This window comes from Staurois parvus, unplaced genomic scaffold, assembly GCF_062004578.1.
Source record: "Staurois parvus isolate SC_StPar_1 unplaced genomic scaffold, SC_StPar_1.0 ptg000839l, whole genome shotgun sequence".
In the NCBI taxonomy this organism is placed as follows: domain Eukaryota; kingdom Metazoa; phylum Chordata; class Amphibia; order Anura; family Ranidae; genus Staurois; species Staurois parvus.
This window is the reverse complement of record NW_028318635.1, coordinates 3062262-3081036: the sequence shown is the minus strand read 5'-3', so window position 1 is coordinate 3081036 and position 18775 is coordinate 3062262. Positions and strand designations below refer to the sequence as shown.

The 18775-nt window shown below is 41.6% G+C and overlaps 1 protein-coding gene across 2 annotated transcripts in view; it reads left to right on the top strand.

Annotated features, from left to right (window-relative positions):
* Positions 1-11740, top strand: part of NCF1 (neutrophil cytosolic factor 1) — a 57913-nt gene extending 46173 nt beyond the window's left edge. For both annotated transcript variants that reach the window (XM_089655388.1, XM_089655387.1), the window contains exons 8-11: positions 2106-2223; positions 2318-2425; positions 7977-8113; positions 11301-11740. In XM_089655388.1, the coding sequence (XP_089511514.1) occupies positions 2106-2223; positions 2318-2425; positions 7977-8113; positions 11301-11422 (485 nt within the window). In that variant the 3' untranslated portion in view covers positions 11423-11740. The remainder of the gene's footprint in view (positions 1-2105; positions 2224-2317; positions 2426-7976; positions 8114-11300) is intronic.
* The last annotated feature ends 7035 nt before the right edge of the window (positions 11741-18775 follow it).

The window sequence follows — 18775 nt, the reverse complement described above, 5'->3', positions numbered from 1 at the left end:
GATTACCCACAATGTGGGGCAGGTACTGAATGGAGGGAACAATTTAAGAGAATGATGCTATGGGTTGGGTTATTGTGCTGTCTGGTTAGGGACGAAGGCTTGGTTTCTACAGTGTGAACAATGAAACTTGTGCTCATGTGAAGGTAATTCCAGGCAACATGTGAAATCCATCAGAGAGCTATTTATGGCCGAAATATCACTCTGCTTGCCTTAATCTGATTGCTCTGTAATCCCCTGAAATGAAAGCCTAGTATACACTATCAGAAAATCATATTCCTCACCCCAGACACCACCAAACAACTTGTACACTCCCTCATCTCACGCCTGTACTATTGCAACTCCCTTCTCACTGGCCTACCCAAACAAATGCTATCCCCACTCCAGTCGATCCTAAACTCAGCGGCCAGACTCATCCACCTCACCAAGCGCTCCACATCTGCCTCCCCCCTCTGCCAATCCCTTCATTGGCTCCCAATTGCCCAACGCATCAAGTTCAAGCTGCTAACCCTGACCTACAAGGCCATTCACAATGCCGCCCCGAACTACATAACTGACCTGATACCCAGATACTACCCTACCCGTGCCCTCCGCTCCTCACAGCACCTCCTGCTCTCTAGCTCCCTGGTCTCCTCCTCCCACGCCCGATTGCAGGACTTCTCCGGGACTTCCCCCATCCTCTGGAACTCACTACCCCAATCCATCAGACTGTCACCTACCCTCCTCACCTTCAGGCGCACCCTGAAAACCCTCCTCTTCAGGGAAGCCTACCCCAACCTCACCTAACACCTGACCTCACCTAACAACTAACCTCATCCACTCCTCCCACCACTCCATCCCCCACAGCCATCTCCTCCTGTGCCACCTTCCCCTCCCTCCTAGATTGTAAGCTCAAAAGAGCAGGGCCCTCGAACCCCTCGTGTAGTGGATTGTTACTGTCTTGTCTCATGTTATGTCCCCCTTGCTACTGTACAGCGCTGAGCATACCCTTTGGCCCTATATAAATACTGTATAATAATAATAATATGAAACATACAGTTTTAGAAGTGATCATACAATAATCTGATCATTAGTACACAGCTCTGAAACTATACAAAGAGACAAGCACAAAAATGTTTCTCGTACGATACCAGATCATATGATTTTCGTTTACCCAGTACAGTTTTCAGCAGAAAATACAATACAAATTGAATACAATACATCACTTCCTAAATTTGTATTCTGTTGAACAAGAATTTTTGTAACTTTAGTAACCTCTTCATTTTCAATATGGAGACTTGCATGCAAAAAAAAAACATACAATCATTCGTCTGATATTCTCATCGTGTGTACGGGGTTTATTAACCCTAATGCCATTCCCTAAAAGTGTGCCTCCTGTTGTATTTTCCTTTATAACTTCTTCTTCCTCTGCTTTCTGCATTACCAACAATATTCACACTTAAAGCTTTCTGTAGTGACATATTTTTACATAAGGCTTTATTTACATAGGCCCTCTCAAAAAGCTGTATGAAGGAGATAACAAGGACTCTGCACTGGGTGTGTTTGAGAATATCTTGTATGTGTCACAATCAGAGACTGTTGGATCACCAAATTACTGACCAGAGTAAAGTGGGGTTCAAACTAGTCCACAAAAGTGAATTTCTGGTAGGGATAAGGCTGACCATACGCTATACAATCTGACTGTACAATCTCCTTTAGATCTACCATCAGCTATGTAGTACAAGAGTCCAGAAGGACCTATAAGTAAGTGGTGAATACTGTATTAGGGGAAGTTACTACACTGACTTCCAGCTTCCAAATGGATCAGCCAGTTATGGAGCATACATACTTACATTGGTCCAAGCTGGATCAATGTAACTATCCAAAAAAAATATCCCTAAGTTTCTGCTTTAAAGGACAACTTGTACCAGAGTTTCAGATTTCAGTTTTAATCCCTGTATACAGATAAGTTCAATTTTTTAAAAAAAGGTCTTGAGTGATAGTCAGTCTTTAACATCACCATTCAATGTTACTTGGAATTATGTTTACTTTCAATAAAAAGGTCTGATTTAAATTTATCAGTGAAACAAGTGTTTTTCACAGCTAATGTTTTGTCCTTGTGTATACAGGGGAAACGCATATTGCTACAAAAGATTACACTGGTGAACTGGAGGATGAATTGGATGTAAAGGAGGGTGAGACTGTTGAAGTTATTCACAAACTCCTTGATGGCTGGTGGGTTGTCAGGTATAAGCAGACAATCAATGTTGGAAGTACTTCAAGGTTAATACTTGTCAATTGAGCAAGAAATTATTCTATAAATGTCTTTTTTTTATTCCAGAAGGGGCAGTGTAACTGGCTACTTCCCTGCAATGTATCTGCAGAATTCAGGGGAAGCCGTTTCTGGAGAGAGAAGTCAAACAAAGACAAAGGGATTGCCCCCCCGAAGGTAGGAATAAGACAAGTAAAAATGGAGCTAGCTTCCTATAAAGTTTTATAGAAAACACAGTTTAATAAAATATTTACAACACTTCTCTGGCATTATGTTCCCTCCAGATTCATGAAAACCTTGCAACAGTTTTGGTAACAGTTCGGACTAGGGATACACTGATACTGATACCAGTATCGGTGCTGATACAGTGTATTTTCACGAGTACTCTGGAACTGATACCTTGCAGTGCGATTTGCATCAATCCAAACCGCATGCGGTTTCCCCACTGCTCCTGTGTGAATCCAGGCTTGTCATAGCCCAAGTTCACACAGGAGCAGTGTGGGAAACTTCCCTGCAGGCATCCAGTGCTGAGCGGAGAATGGGTGTGTAAGGATGTATACAATGGAAGCAGATGGTCCATATTCTCAGCGGTAGGAGAGGAGAGAAAGCAGCATGGATTTCCTCACAGGGATGACAGTTTAGGCTAGAGGACTTTTGATTGGTCAGCACAGTCATATAGATGGTGCTGACCAATCAGATGCCGTCTAGCCTGTACTGTCACCGCTGCAAGCGGAGAAGAGAAAGCCATGGGGATTTCAAATCCTGAGACCTGTGAAGCGGCTTTCTCTTCTCTCCTTGCAGGGATGACAGTTAAGGCTATGAGGGCTTTTGATTGGTCAATACTTTCACATGGATAGTGCTGACCAATCAGATGCCATCTAGCCCATACTGCCAAGTCAGCGTTACAGCAACCAGTGATGTAGGGCAGACTGACAGTGGGTGGAACCTAATAGGGAACTCTGAAAGACTAGTTCCCCCATCAGATCCATCTTGCTTATCATTGATAGGGGGCGGCAGTGGGTGGATTTCATAGCCTATTCAGTCTAATAGCAGCTATGAAATGTCCACTGCTGTTCACTGTCAATCACAAGCAAGGTACACCTGATGTGGAACTAGTCTCTCAGAATTCTCTCTTTAGACTCCGTGCTCCCAACAGGTGCATTGGTCATGGAATTGAGTTGGGTGGGCACAGCCTGATAGATGACTCTAAAACTAGTTTCCCATCAGGTCTGCCTCCTGTGTGTCTGACAGCAGATGATCATGGGTGGATTCCACAGCCACTATTGGGCTGAATAGCATCTAATCAAATCCCCGATTGTATTGGACCTGATGAAGAAATAGTCTCAGAGTTCCTCATCAGGCACCACATACCCTACAAGAAAACTTCTCAGCATTCTCCTGCATGCATGACATGAACAGTGGATCAAGAGGAAAGGAGCTAACGCTGAGCCTGTAATGGTAGAGGTGTCAAGCTAGCCATAGATGGTTTGAAACTTGGCTGGTTCAGCAGGGACCCGTCGAGATTCAAACCATGTATGGACAGGCTGAATGTGCCCAAGCTGATTGATCAAGTGCAACCTGCAGGAAAGAAAATCGCCCTATGACTGGCTTCAGTGTTATTGAGCTGAACTGAGGATGAAGTTTCTGGTATGGACACTCTGGCCTTAGTTCCCACCTCCATGTGTCAGGTTCCCAACAGGTACATTCGTATGTAGCAAACACTGACATTTGTTGTGAAGGTGTGATGGAACTCTACACAGTGTCTAAGACAATTGATTTACAAGAATAATTTCACATTAATTACAAAAGTGAAATTTACATAATGAGTTATTCAGTTAAACTATTACTGTCCTGTTAACATATTTTGTGTATATATATATATATATATATATATATATTTATTGAGAACTATCATCAAGGGTAGAGCTTTTAAAGCACACAGCCACTCGCTTTCTTTTTTTTAAGGTCCGTTTTTGCCCAGTTTTATTTAAAAGAAAGTTCCATACAATATAGGCTTACCAGAAAGGGCTATCCACTATCAATGCAAAAGCAAAAAAAAGATTCAGCCTCCTGGTTCTCTTTAGCAGCACCACTGCTCAGGCTTTATGCCTCGGTCCTCTTGACCATTCACATACAAAATGCTGTACCTTGATAAGCTCCCTTTCACAGCATTCCTGCTTTTCCAGTCCACAGGCTTGAGCCCTGTCTGCTCTGTCAGACTACTCTGTGCCACCATGCACACTGGTGGCTGCTCCCTTGCACCCACATGGACTCCTCAGGAGGGTGGAGCCCAGAACCCTGGTCCTGACTCTAGAAGAGACTCACACACACCTGCACAATCAGTCTCCTGGCCATTCCCAAAACCTGGTCCCAGGATCAGAGATTTAATCCCTCCCAAATCACTTTGAAATCTCCAGGTTCCAGGTCCCACAATGGACTTTACACACAAATGAGAAAACTGAAAAGCCAGTTTCCTCTGCATTAAGCAAACCCTCTGGAGCCCCTTAACCTGTCTTGTTGAGAATCCTGGGTGAAATATTCTTTTTACATTGTGACAGATCACCCCCACTGTCACATATCTTCCCCCTTGTTTCGACCTGGAGGGTGAAACACACAACTTACAGCTTCTGGCACCTCTGTGTGAGCTCTCACTTACAGGGGTCCAACCCTGTCTGCCTTCATTTTCATCAAAGGGAGATGCTACTCCCTGTCTCGAGAGGTGACTTCCCCTTTGTCCCCTTGCTAGCCCTACTTGGGCTCTACAACGACATCCCTGTGCCTTTTTACGAGTGCTCTTCCATAAACACTTCCTCTCCTGAAATCTTAACTGGGTCCCCCTGGACTTTCTATCAACCTTTCTGCGTCTTTGCTTCAGGTTCCCAGGTTTCCTGATACCTCTCTCTGTATTACTGTCCCAAGGCTGTAGGGGACCTATTTCTACTGTATTTGTACCAGGATCACCCCTCTTATTTCTGGTACCTTTGGATATCAAACCTTGATGACTCATCACCACAGTATTCAGTTTACCATAAACAGTTATATTCCAGTCAATATTACACCTCTCAATATCCTTTCCAGCATTTGTTAGGACAGTGTCTGCAGGGGGCACACACCAAAGGGCAGCCATCACCCACGGGAACCTCACAAGATGCCACTTCACCTGGTGTCATGCACTCTGCAGGCAGCTGTCCCACCATTTTAACTTTTTCAACCCCACATGGATCTGTATCCAAATCCTGAACAGATGAGCTCTCTTCTGATCCATTTTGCCAGTTTTTACATACCATTTGTCCCTGTATCTCAGTTGTCTTATCAGACATGTTACATTTTTGGCCCATTGACCCTAATTTCTTTAAGCACATCCGTCTGAACCCTGGTCAGAGTCTCTGCTGTTCTCTGGTCCATGCTCGGCCCTCCCATCTCATGTGGTTTTTCCACTGGTTCAATAAACGCACCCTTCACCGACAAATGACCAACACTATCCTGGACGATAGCAGCAGAAATGCTTCCCACCTGGCTGTTAGGAGGTGAAACATTTTTTGACTCATTCTTCATTTCTCCAAAACCTCTCTCATATATCATAATTACAGGAAGTAGTCCAGCAGCGTACCCATCAACAATTTCAGAAATAAACCACTTCTTTCTTGTTCCCTATGTACAACCGGCCATTCGGTGCTCCACCTAGTGGTACTCCGCAGTACCAGACCATCTAACTGTGGAGGAGACACCCCAGTATAGATTGGCTGTACATCCCAAAGTTCAAGCATCTCCTTTAATACTTTTGTTACAAACCAGCCACTTGACTCCAGATCCAAGTCCTTCCTGAAGATATTTATGACACTGGGAATGCAGAGAGACTCACCTGCTGAGACTTGAGAAGTTACAACTTTTTAAAAGGACCTCCTCCCAGCTGGAGGTAACCACAGCCTGGTGCTCCACCAGAGTGCTGCCAGGTGCTGGGCTCACGCTCAACATCTCTAGCTTGGCATCCGTAAGCTGCCCCTGATTATTCCCAGTGAGAACATCAATTTGTCACTGCATGCCAACATCACTTTTGTGGGTCACAGACTATGTCTCTGCTGTATGCTCACCCTTATCTATAGGCTGTTCTGTAGACCCTATTGCTTGAACAGCAGAAACAGTGTCCACCTTTATTTTTTTTGCATAATAGCCTCATCTATCATTGAAATTAGCCTTTGACCCCAACTATCCCAATCCATTGTACATGTGCTCCATTCACCAGTGCTCCTCAACACTGATCCATCCACCCAAGGAGATACATAAGAACCGACGGGCTTAGTTGCAGACCCATTGTACATCACTCTGAATCATGTCAAACATAAGTAACACCTGCTTTATGACTGCAGGCTGCAATACCTCACATCCACCACTTTGCTCTGGTGGTGCTTCATGAATTACCTACATATTTGCATTTTTCACAGGCTGTATTAACCCGCTGTTTACCTGAACACTTTCAGTATTAGTAGATTGCACCAACATACTCTTATTACAAGGTGCAGTTTCACTCTGCCCTACCAGAGTGACATCGTAGTTGTCCAGGGTAACCTCTGGCTCCATTACATGGAGTTACCCGGAGATTTCTAGGAACACCTGTGCTGTCTTACCACCAGTTGCTATGGGAAATGACCCATCTTTAATTACGTCTTTTGCTCTGCACGAGTTCAGGGTTTTCCCAACAGCAGTAAATTTCTCATTATCACCACCATTATTAGCTCTTGCGGGCTGCACTACCCCACTACCAACTTGTGACTAGCAGACATTAGTGACATCGCTTTCTTTTTGAGAACCACACACAGGTTTTACTTTAATCCCTGCGTCCCCACTGTACAAGGTACTGCACAGGGAAAAGTCACTCTCAAGAGCACATTCAGTGGCCCAACTAACTGGGGGCACTCCTGCATCAGAATGGACAGTCTAATAATCAATCCTTCTCAAAATGAAATTAGCAGTCCCAGCCATGATTATATCACAGACAGTCTTACCCACCACAGTAGGTGTCGCCATCTTCATTTGAGTGCGTTATCTCATGAACCAGTCCTCAGCTGCACTTTCTTTGGCAACTTTTCCCCTGGTAAGAGTGTTTTTGGTGGTGGTGAAGGATTCTTCCTCTCTTTCCTCTTGGCCGTTTTTTGAGACATCCATAGAAGTGTTGTGGATCCAGGGGAGAGGGGCTGATTTCCTATATTTCAAGCCTTGTGGATTGGACTTTTGATTTTATTCTTATATGTGTTTTGCATTTATATGTAAATCATCTGTAGTACCGCACTTCATTTATTATTATTGTTTTATATTGTTGCCTGCAATATTGTGGTGGCTGCTTATGTGGTTTTATTGTCCACTATTACCAATTTTATACACCATAGCGTGGAATTGTATACATTTTTTTTTACTTTTCCCTTGTGGCCACAAGGTGAAGTGTCAGATGCCCCCATAGGCTCCATAGACTCTCTGGCATCCCCCCGTTACATATCACTCCACTGTCACAATATATATAATTTTGTTTTTTCCTTATATTGTCTATATACATATTTGAATACCTTATGTAAAGATATGTACAGTATATATGTACATTTATATAAATAATACTGAATTTGTGAAAATACGTTTTCATAAATAGATTTATATAAATTTCTCTCTTAAACTTGTCATATAATAAAAATTTGTCATCTTGTTAAAAGTAAGAAAATGATTTGTTCTTTAATCACAGAGGCACAATTTCAAATGCTAACAGTATCCACAAGCAGAAACGCAAAGAAATCAGCCAGGAAACGTACAGGAGAAACAGCAAAAGATATCTGAAAGCACGTCAGTCTATAATTGAGGCTGTGGAGACTATGACTATTGGTAGGTACTGAAATTCAAAATGGAAACATTGTAAATATGGTCCAGTCTTTATGAAAAAAGAATGCCATCAATAGGAAATAATCGAAAGGCACAGATCGTATTTTTTTTACTTCTGAGAGGAGGTCGGCAGAAAAGTAATTTGTTGTACCTATGGGGAAAAAAATGTGTGTGTGTATGTGTATATATATATATATATATATATATATATTGTGACAGGATGAACGGCGAGGTGTAGAGGGACGCTATGTGTCACCTCGCATATGCTCATACCTGACCGTTTAGGTGGAGTCCACTCTGGGTTTTCGGGGCCACAGTTAAGCAGGTGGGTCCGGACCAGAGTTTGGGCTCCACTGATGACCACCAACAGGTGGTATAAATAAGGCAGGGCTGGAGCAAGGAGTTGCTTGTGGCCTGGGACTCAGAGAGGTGTTCTGAGAGAGCTGTGTGTGTACTATACCTACAAGAAAAGGTTTGCTTTTGTTTTATTTCGGTGACAGGGAGAAGCCCTTCACCTCTGAGAGAGGAAATGCCTTTTGTTTAGTTAGTGCCTGGATGGCAAGGGTTTATTTTCATGTTTTGTTTATTTTCTGCAAACCTTTTAAATAAAGCTGACAACCAGTCAGATTTTGATGAAAGCCTGCTGTGCGGTCTACCTTTGTCCCAGGGAAGGAGATCCCCCACCTGAGCTAACCCCACAATATAAATAAATATATATATATATATATATATATATATATATATATATAATTTTTTTTACCTTTAAACAGAAACTCCTTGTGAAGTTTTCATGCCTTCATAAGTGTTGACTACATTACAGTCTATGTGCAGCCAAAAGAAAAAACTGAAAAAAAATCAGCACAAGGGATGAAACTTACAGTCTTGCAGTCAGTAGGATGTGTCTCTTGTGCTGATGCCTCTTATTTTTAGTAGTAATCTTCCTCCATCTTGCCCTTCCCCCCACTACCATAATCTTTCAGTGCAGCAGGGGTTAATAGAACTAAGGGGCTGTCACAGACTCTCATCCAGAGATCCTGACTATGCCCTTCCTTCCAGCCCAGCTGCTCCATTCATATAAGCCATATCACAGCTTCTATGAAAGGAACACGAGCTACACTCGGGCTTACCATGCGGCGCTGCTCCGCGATCGCTCAATCACTTACCTTGTCCTGTGCTCCCGCAATGTCCCTCCTGCAGTGTCCCCGGCAATGTAATCCGGCAGATGCCGGCATCTGTCATCTGGGTTCCGTCCCCTGCGAGCGTCGGGACGTACGAGGGACGGAACGGTGGCAAATTTAAAAATGTCAAAAAGTGACATTCACTAAAATCACATAGTAAAACATTACTGTATCAAAGCATTTCACATACATTTTGTCCCTAGTGCTTTGTCCTGTGCCCTACCTGCATTTTTACTGTTCTTTCTGCCTGGAAACTGAGAAACGTCCATGGCGTCCAAAAAGCATCCCTTTAGGTCAAAAGCGGTTTTAGACCAGCTAGAGAACAGGGATGGTGAATTAGAACTACTTGCAGAATTGAGTGATAATGATTTGTGGGGAAATTCGTCATCAGACACTGAATACAATTTTGCGACTTTGCTCAGTGATGTGCGAACTTGGCGCTATATTTCAAATTTCAGTGTTTTTGGTTTGATTATATTATTGAATTCAATTTATTATATTATTATTTTTTATGATTATTTATTAAATTATAATTTATGATTTCATGTTTCAAGTTTTATCCTACCCGGGATGTTTACTAGACTCTTGTTCGGACAGATTTCAGTGAGTTATTCCTAAAAATTACAGGCCTACAATAAAAAAACTACATATTTCCTTGCAAAAAAATGTACCGCTTTGAGCACAGAAATATCGACATAATCAGACCGCTAGGGAGGTTAAGTGCAGTATGCCAATTCTTACCACATGCTGACTAAAGAAATAAAGCAATATTATGTGTCCATAGATTTGTTTTCTTCTGTTCTGATTTAGCTATCTATCTTTGTGTTGTTATATTGATGTACATAACCCTAAATACTAAATCATGAGTTATGTGATATTTTAGAGCAGGGGTCTCCAAACTTTCTAAAGAAAGGGCCAGTTTAGTGTCCTTTAGACTTTGGGAGGGGGCGTACTGTGCTCAGTGGGAGTAAACAATGGCCGATCTTTGTTCTTGGGTGAAGAAATAGTTGGTGCCAGTGGGAGGGATAGTGCCCCCTTTTTTGTTGTTAGTGGAAAGAACCATGCCCCATCATTGGTGTCAGTGGAAGGAATAGTGTTCTATTGTTGGTGTCAGTGGCAGGAATTATGCACCATTAGTGGTGTCAGTGGTAGGAATAATGAGTAAGACCTCCTGCACTATAAATGGCGAAAGCTACAAGGGAGCTGCTGTCACCTAACCTGACTTCACTAGGTAAAAAGTAATGATAGAAACAATGGTGAAGCGCTAGCAATATAATACAGATATAAATGACATAAAGAGTACATATAGACAGCAAAAAATAAATGATGCATAAAAGTGAAGAGAACATACAAAATGCTGGTCCGATCGGATCTAATGAGGTGCTGCAAGAAGTGGAACAGGTAAACCTGTAACTATAAACGTGGACCCTTTTCCAAATGGAAGAACAATAAGCAAACCAACCTCCGTCTGTCCACATAGGGGACTGATAGTAAATATATAGGGGGTAAAGACACAGCAACTGTGACCAATGTAATATTAAATAGTGGAAATAGTTTGCTTATTGTTTTTCCATTTGGAAAAGGGTCCACGTTTATAGTTATAGGTTTACCTGTTCCACTTCTTGCAGCACCTCATTAGATCTGATCGGATCAGCACTTTGTATGTTCACTTTTATTTTTTGCTGTCTATATGTACTCTTTATGTCATTTATATTTGTATTATATTGCTAGCGCTTCACCATTGTTTCTATCAGTGGTAGGAATAATGCCTCAAGGGCCGGATAAAGGCAAGCAAAAGGCCGCATCCGGCCCCAGGGCCCTAGTTTGGAGACCACTGTTCTAGAGTCCTCATGAGTTATGCTTTAGGGCCTATAAGCTGTTTTAAAGACATATGCAGTGACTACCCATATTTGTAACATCAAATACTTGCAGCATATTTCTATGACAAAAATTTTAGTGCACTATTTGTGCTAACTGTAGTAAACAATGTGTATTTTCTCTTTTAAATACAGATGAAGAAAAAGAGGAAGACAAATCAAAAGCCCAACCTGCTATTCCTCCACGGCCAAGCAAAAAGCTCATTTTGGATCGTTGTTCAGAGAACACAAAGCTCAAGATCCAAACAGTGACCTAAAAGGACTTCTTAAACCTTATTTAAAGATATTTACGTATATTTTTTTAACTCAATTTAGGAAATAAGAACACTCCGAGCACTGCTTTTAAGATATCATGTTGTTGCACAGTTAACACCTGCATAACTCAACAAACCTTTTCTTCTTGCCAGTGGAAACCACCTCCTTCCACAGTCGACAGATTTCCATTTTTTAAAAGCTATGCTTTTCTAGTATTAATAACTATTCAGGAGCCCGTTTGTCTGTGCAAAGAATTTGGAAGTCCAGAAAAATGTCTGTTACTATGTATGTTTTAATATATTAAAATATATGAATATTCAGTGCACATGTTTCTTTTAGGACCGCCATGATCTCCAAGTGCAGTTAAAGTGGAATGCACTGCATCTAAGCATCACAAACCAAAAAATGCTATTTAATTAATTGTTAAGATTCAAAACAAACTACCCCTTTCATCCATCCATCCATGATTCCATGCTTTATTTTGCTGAGAAATCATTTTGAAAAACACACCCTGGCATTTTTGACAGTGGCCATCTTTAGTAAGGGCAGAAGATTCATGTACCGTTTACTTCCTGGAATCCACCAGCCCTTAGCACAGGCATTGGCTGAGCTGAGAACCCTCCCTCCCCTCCTGAAGACTCTTGGGATGTGTGACATAATTTGCCTAGGTATAGAAACTAAGAAGTAACTAAAGAAATGTAAAATAAAAAGCTTAAAACAAGTAATTATGATATACTTTCCTATCCATTTACTAATGCTAGTAGCATAAGGATTAAACATAATCAATGCTGATTAAGAGAATGAAGTTCCACTTTAAAGCCTATATTTAGGTAACACGTAAAAAAAAATAAAAATAGAACATGGAACAGTACTTACATTTAATCTGAATTGTCCCTTGTGCTGGGGCCGCCTGCCATATTTGAAATCCTCTGCCCTCCTCCTATACCTTGCAGCCATAATTCTCCAGTGCCGGGGGGGGGGGGGAGGGTTCACTACAATTTCAGTTGTTTTCTCTGTAAAATCAGTCATTGTTAACACCAATCTATCCCAGAGAAACAGAAAGCTATGATGGAGGAACCCCTACTTGCACCAAATATTTTGTGGAAGTCCAGCTGCACCTAAATTGTGAGAAAGCTCTTATAGCATGCACCTCTTATAGCATCCAGAAAGACTGAAAAACTGCTTCACAATAACAGGAGCTTTCTAGTGTACTGCAGTATGTTTCAGTTCATGAAAATATGGAACTGAGGAAACCTAAAATCATGCTTTTAATTTAAGTTGCAATGTAACTATTTTTTCACCAATTACAATCAAACCTGCTTTTATAAAGTGGCTGTAAACCCTTACATATACCCAGTGACGTGACTGGCCTCAGATGATACACAAAGATTAAACAAATCCTCCTACATAAGTTGTACAGGTCTAATTGCAGTCTTCTCTACAGTCATTCAAAGTGCTGAATTTATAAAGCTTGTTTGAGGGTTCAGAAAAAAGTGGACAGAGAGCTGAAGTTACACACTGCAGAGCTCAGTAAGGAGAGCTCTGAGAGATAATTGGAGGGAAGTGCCACACCCCCTCCGCACAATACAGGAACAAAGCTGAGGCTGTTAATCTGCTGGAGGTCCCTCCCCTGTTGCGATTTCTCCTGCACTCTAGGGCCCAGACCACCAGTTTATTTAAAAGGTTGTGCAGCTCCAAACAAGGCTGGGGAAGCCCGACCGATGCTGCAAAGTGAAACAAAAAACAAGAAGCGCACCAACCTTGCGCATTACCTCAGTAACCAAATTTATTAATTGAAGAATGGTACTCACAAACAGCGAATAAAATCAGGCATGTAGTCCTCGAAGGGACTTCAGAGATAAGGAGCCAGCGCGAATCACATCATGGGGGTAGACACTCAATACAGCTGATGCATTTTGAAGGCCATGCCTTCTTCCTCCCTTGTGACCATTTTTCTCTTGGTGTAAGGAAAACTTATCAGAAGTGATTCATGCTGATAGCAGAGGAAGGAAGCAGCAGACAGAAATGACGCTTAGTGCTCTTAATTGAGACTATACAAACCATAGAGGGATATGCTTCGTTCATATTTCATGTCTGAGTTTTACAACTATTTTAACTGTGCACATTAATGTATATTTTCCATGGTTCTCTAGTGGTTACTCTTACATTTCACAATTTATCCATTAGTATAAGGACTCATGTGCACTGCAGCTGATAAAATGAAGTTTAGGAGCAGTTGGGTAATTTTTTCTGAAGCCCCTGAACTCTTCTCTGTTATTCTATGTGTTCATTTACACAGTCATTTAGAGGAGTTTACTGCCATTTCACTGAAAGCACAAAAACTGCATTCAGGACAAGACTTTACCGGCATTTTAAATGCCAAACGCGCCTAAACATATCTAAGCACTCCTAAATGCACCTAAAAGATATGCGCGTTTAGCACTTATTAATTTTAATGGCCAGAATAAATTAAAATTCTCACTAATGAAATAAACAAACTACAAAACACCAAATGCTGCCAAACTCTGCTAAACTGGTTTGAAAAAATGCAGCTTAGGTACGTTTTAAGGCCTCATGTACACATGAAATCACCTAGTCGTTAAACTCTCCTGGCAGCAGAAAAACGCTAAACGTGGCAAAAACACGTTTAAATGCGGTGCCACATTTAGCCGCATTTACTCACGTTTAGCGATTGGACATTGATTCATTTGATTGGCCAGATTTTTTTCCATTGACATGGATAAATGCCAAAGCGATAAATGTGGCTAGTGTTAAGATGTGTTTGGCTGCATTTACAAGCGTTTTTGCAGCATTTAGTGTTTTTTGGCCAAAAAGTTTCTCTCCTGAACGTGATTATACTGCATTCAGAAGAGGATCATTTAACTGCCCCGAATCTCTGGTAAAAACCTATTTGTACATGGACACATAGGATTCTATTGTGTTGAGTTCAGGGGCTTTGGCAAAAAATAAAAAAAAACGCCAAAAGCTCCTAAACTCATGTTTTACATGAGGACTAACACTGATTTTCTCCTGTCAGGAAAAAAAAGAAAAATAAACCAGTGTACATGAAGTCTAAACATAGCTTTTATGTAAGTACTGTTGTTAACCGCTTCCTGTCCGTCCTATAGCAGAATTACTGCTACAGGGCGGCAGGCTGCACAAAATCACGTACTATACACGAGATTTTGGATAAACAATACAGATCTACCCCCTGTCAGCTCCAGCACACTACTTTGTATTGCTCTGCATAGCAGAGCAATACAAAGCAGGTTACTTACACAGTAAAACATACACAGCTCAACCCTTTGATTGCCCCAGATGTTAACCTCTTCCTGCCCAGTGTCATTAATACAGTGTCAGTGCTTTTTATTAGCACTGATCACTGTATTGGTGTCACTGGGGATATCAGTGACAGTCGGTTCCCCCCAGTGTCAGAATGTCCACCACAGTCCCGCTATAAGTCACTGATCACCGCCATTACTAATATAAAAAAATAACAAATATTCCAGTATATATATCACCATTTGTAGATGCTATACCTTTCACGTAAACCAATTAATTTACACGTATTGGGATTTTGTTTTAGCAAAGACATGTAGCAGAATACATTTTGGCCTAAATGTATGATGAAATTTGATTTTTTTAATTTTTTTACTGTATATAGTGCAAAAAATAAAAACACACAGGCAATCAAATACCACCAAAAGAAAACTCCATTTGTAGGGAAAAAAAGACATACATTTAATTTGGGTGCAGCATTGCATGACCGCGCAATTGTCAGTTAAAGTAACGTAGCGCTGTATAACAAAAAATGGCCTATTTAGGAGGGGGGGGTAATCCTCTGGAGGGCTCATTCACTCATAGTGCAATTACTGTAATTTTTTGCACTGTATAAATGCCAGCCACCACTAGGACACATGTAAAACAACTGTTTTCTATGTGCCCTGTTCACACTGCAATGCAGCCCAAAGGTGCAGTGTAGTGAGCTATAGTAAAATGCTGACATATAACAGGAAGGCACCATGCTACTGTACAGAGACATGAATAAAGTGTTACTTTGTGTACTTCACATGAAATAAACCATGTTATGTACTGAAATGCCTTTCTCACTGCGGCTCACTATCTGAAAACAGACATCAGACTGCATGTTTAGTGTGCATGTAGTGTAAACAAGCCCTTAACAGAGAGGCTGTGGAGAAGAGCAGTTATTGAGACATCTGCCTATCCTTATTCGTGTTGCCATACTATCAGGGCCTGCCATGTGACTGTTAAAACCCCTTTCATTTATGGGTCTTTTCATCAATGCTTTCAACCAATATTCACCCAACACTAGTTTTTTTAATTCGATCTTTTGAGAAAAACTACTGAATACTTTGAATGTTTTTCTAATTTGATCTTTTTGTGAAAAACTAGTGAATGTTTTGGTTTCACTGGGGATGTCAGTGACAGTTAGTCAGTCCCTCCCCCCTTCCCCCCCCAGTGCCAGAAAGCCTGCAGCAGTCCTGCTATAAGTCGATGATTGCCGCCATTACTAGTATAAAAAATAAAATATTCCAGTATATATTCCTCCAGTTGTAGACGTTATAACTTTCACGTAAACCAATTAATTTACACATATTGGGATTCAGACAGGGTGTTGAAACAGGTTATAAGAATATGTTTTTGGTTTTTTGGTCATCTAGGATGGAAAAGCTGAAAAGAGAAAAGGTGATGAAGAGTGCGGTGAATGGTGGCAAGAATGTGGTTAATGTTGAAAGATTTTTGGTCATAAAGTATGTGAGTATGTGTGTAAAACTGAGTAAGAAGGAGAGTCTGGCAGGATGTATGTTAAGGTATGCAGGTGGTGGGGTATTGCGAAAGTATAGGTTGTGTGAAATCGATCTAAGGAAACCGGTGTGTTGTAATAGTCCATGGTTTTATGTAAGGATTGAAAGATATATGTGAAGGTATGGGTTACAAGAGGTGACGCGGGAGAAATGGTATGAGAGTAAGAGAGTGATGAGAATTTTGGAAGAAAGGTAGGATTTGGAAGGAGTAGCTGGATTAAGTGTGAAAAAGTTTGGAAGAATGTATGTAATAAAGGATTGGATAATAGGCACAAAGATATTGTATGGATGTGTGTGCATGGATGTCTGCCTATGAGAGAATTTCAGAGAAAAAGGAGGTTTGTGGATACTGAGGCATGTCCGAGGGAAGGGTGTGGGAGGACTGAGAGGGTGGCACATGTCTTTTGGGAGTGTAGTTATGCAAGAAAAGTATGGAAGAGGAATTAAAATATGGTAAAGGGTTTGACTGGGGTTGTGCAAATGACGTATGAAATGATATTGTATGGGCTGTCTAATTTGGGAAATAATGAGGAAAGAGTATTGTGGATTGTGGTACATTGTGTGAAGGAATGTTTGTGGGATGTTATAAATATTTTGGTGTTTAGGCAAGAGAGGGTGAAAGTGAAAGATTGTACGGCCATGATCCATGGAAAGATATATGGCTATGCATCACAGCGGACTGGCAACTCATGGGGCCCCCAGGCAATAGGGGATCATGGGGCCCCTGTGTCCTCGCCCAAACTCAAACCACCCCCAAAACAGCCTAGAAAGGTACCAGGGGCATCTCATGGGGCCCCCTATGTGACGGGCGCGGCGTCAGACCCCCAGCCCTTCTCACCAACTTGTGACCGAAGGACTAGCCAATCTAAAACCGCGCTGTAACAATGCCACACTCAGCTGCACCCTGCACAAAGATTTTCCAGCTCACTGGACCACAATCTATGTGCCGCAGCCTGAGAGCGATTGTTACTGGGTCAGGTTAATGACGCAATTAACCCTTCACACTGCCACCACTGCCTTTTTGTACAGAGAAGGAGGAAACTCGCCAATCTTAGCAGTAACACTATGATGTTTGTATAAGCGTCTGTATACACACTGTCACTGCAGGCAGATGTATGGAGAAGTTTTAAAACACACAGTGCCGCTCTCCAGAGACAGGGATTCTTAGTTTGCATTAAAGAGCTTTAGAAACAGTTCAACACTTTTCAGAAAATAGGATTTATTACTAAAAAGGTCAAAATGGTGCAATAAAAATATTTCCAGAAAAAGATGTAGCCAATAATATATATATATATATATATATATATATATATATATATATATATATATACACATATACATACAGAGAGCAATAACACAGCAGAGAGATAACAGAAAGAAGTTTAGAGAGGTAGAATACTTGCCAGAGTACTTGGTTTAAGCAGATTCAAGTGTCCTGAGCAAAAGGGTACCGTTTCTCCCAAAGTTGGTTCCTGATGTTAAAAGGGAGATCTCTTCATCTTACTTCTCCAGGCCTGACAGTCTATTTTGTAGTTCCCCAGCAGGGGGTGTCTCTGAAGCCAAGGGCCAATCGCCTCATTTGGGGAGGGGGGTCTAGGTGGAGACCCAAGCTAGGACCAAAATCCCTCCCAAGTTATACCATGGTCAATAACCTTCCATAGATACATGTAGCATCCTATCCACTGGTAAGATAATATGCAGAATGATATTCTGAACGCCCAGACATCACATATGACATATCTGGCTGTGCCGGTTAAAGAGATATCGCTTTCTGCTCTCGGGTAGGCGTAATCTAGGGGTGTAAGGTATCAGGCGACTTGTATTAAAATGACCTCCCTTAATATATGCTTTGTTTTCTGGTACGTATTTCCTGCCCAAAGATATGAAAGTGTATTAAAAAGTGGTTTCCAAATGAGATATATGTTTTACTGCTATTCCAGACTGCTTTCAAGTCCAGTGACTGGCGGGCTTATAGCTTTACGAGCAGCTCAGAGCAAGAGTGGGACAGACACCATGGCATCAGCTAATTGGGTTTACAACCATGAAGGGTATCCAGCTGTGTCCTGTGCACTCCTGAACTCAGCACCACCAGACCACATGCCATTCAACAGAAAGGGAGGAGGGGGATGATTTGGAGCGAAAATGACACAAGATGGAGGATCTTTGCAAGATGGATGTCCGCGTCAATGTTTGTACGTACAATTGCTACACCCTACTGAACCTGGGCCTCGGGCAGTACCTGAGTGCCGGAATGGTCAGTCCACCCCTGCTATGCATACTATGATGCCAAAAAGATGGGTGAAGATACATCCAGAGAAATCTGGAAGTTACAACAGTGGAAACTGTGGTGTAAATAATGTAAATATGAATTATGTTTTTGCTTTAACTTGTGTGTGTTTTGTTTCTTCTTAGGGTAAGTGCGGGTGGCGGTGGAGGGACGGTGTGGAAAAAGTTTGCAGGAATATTGTTGTTTGCGTAGTGGAAGGGTGGAGGGAAGTATAGAGTGGATGGTTTTGACTTGTGAATAAG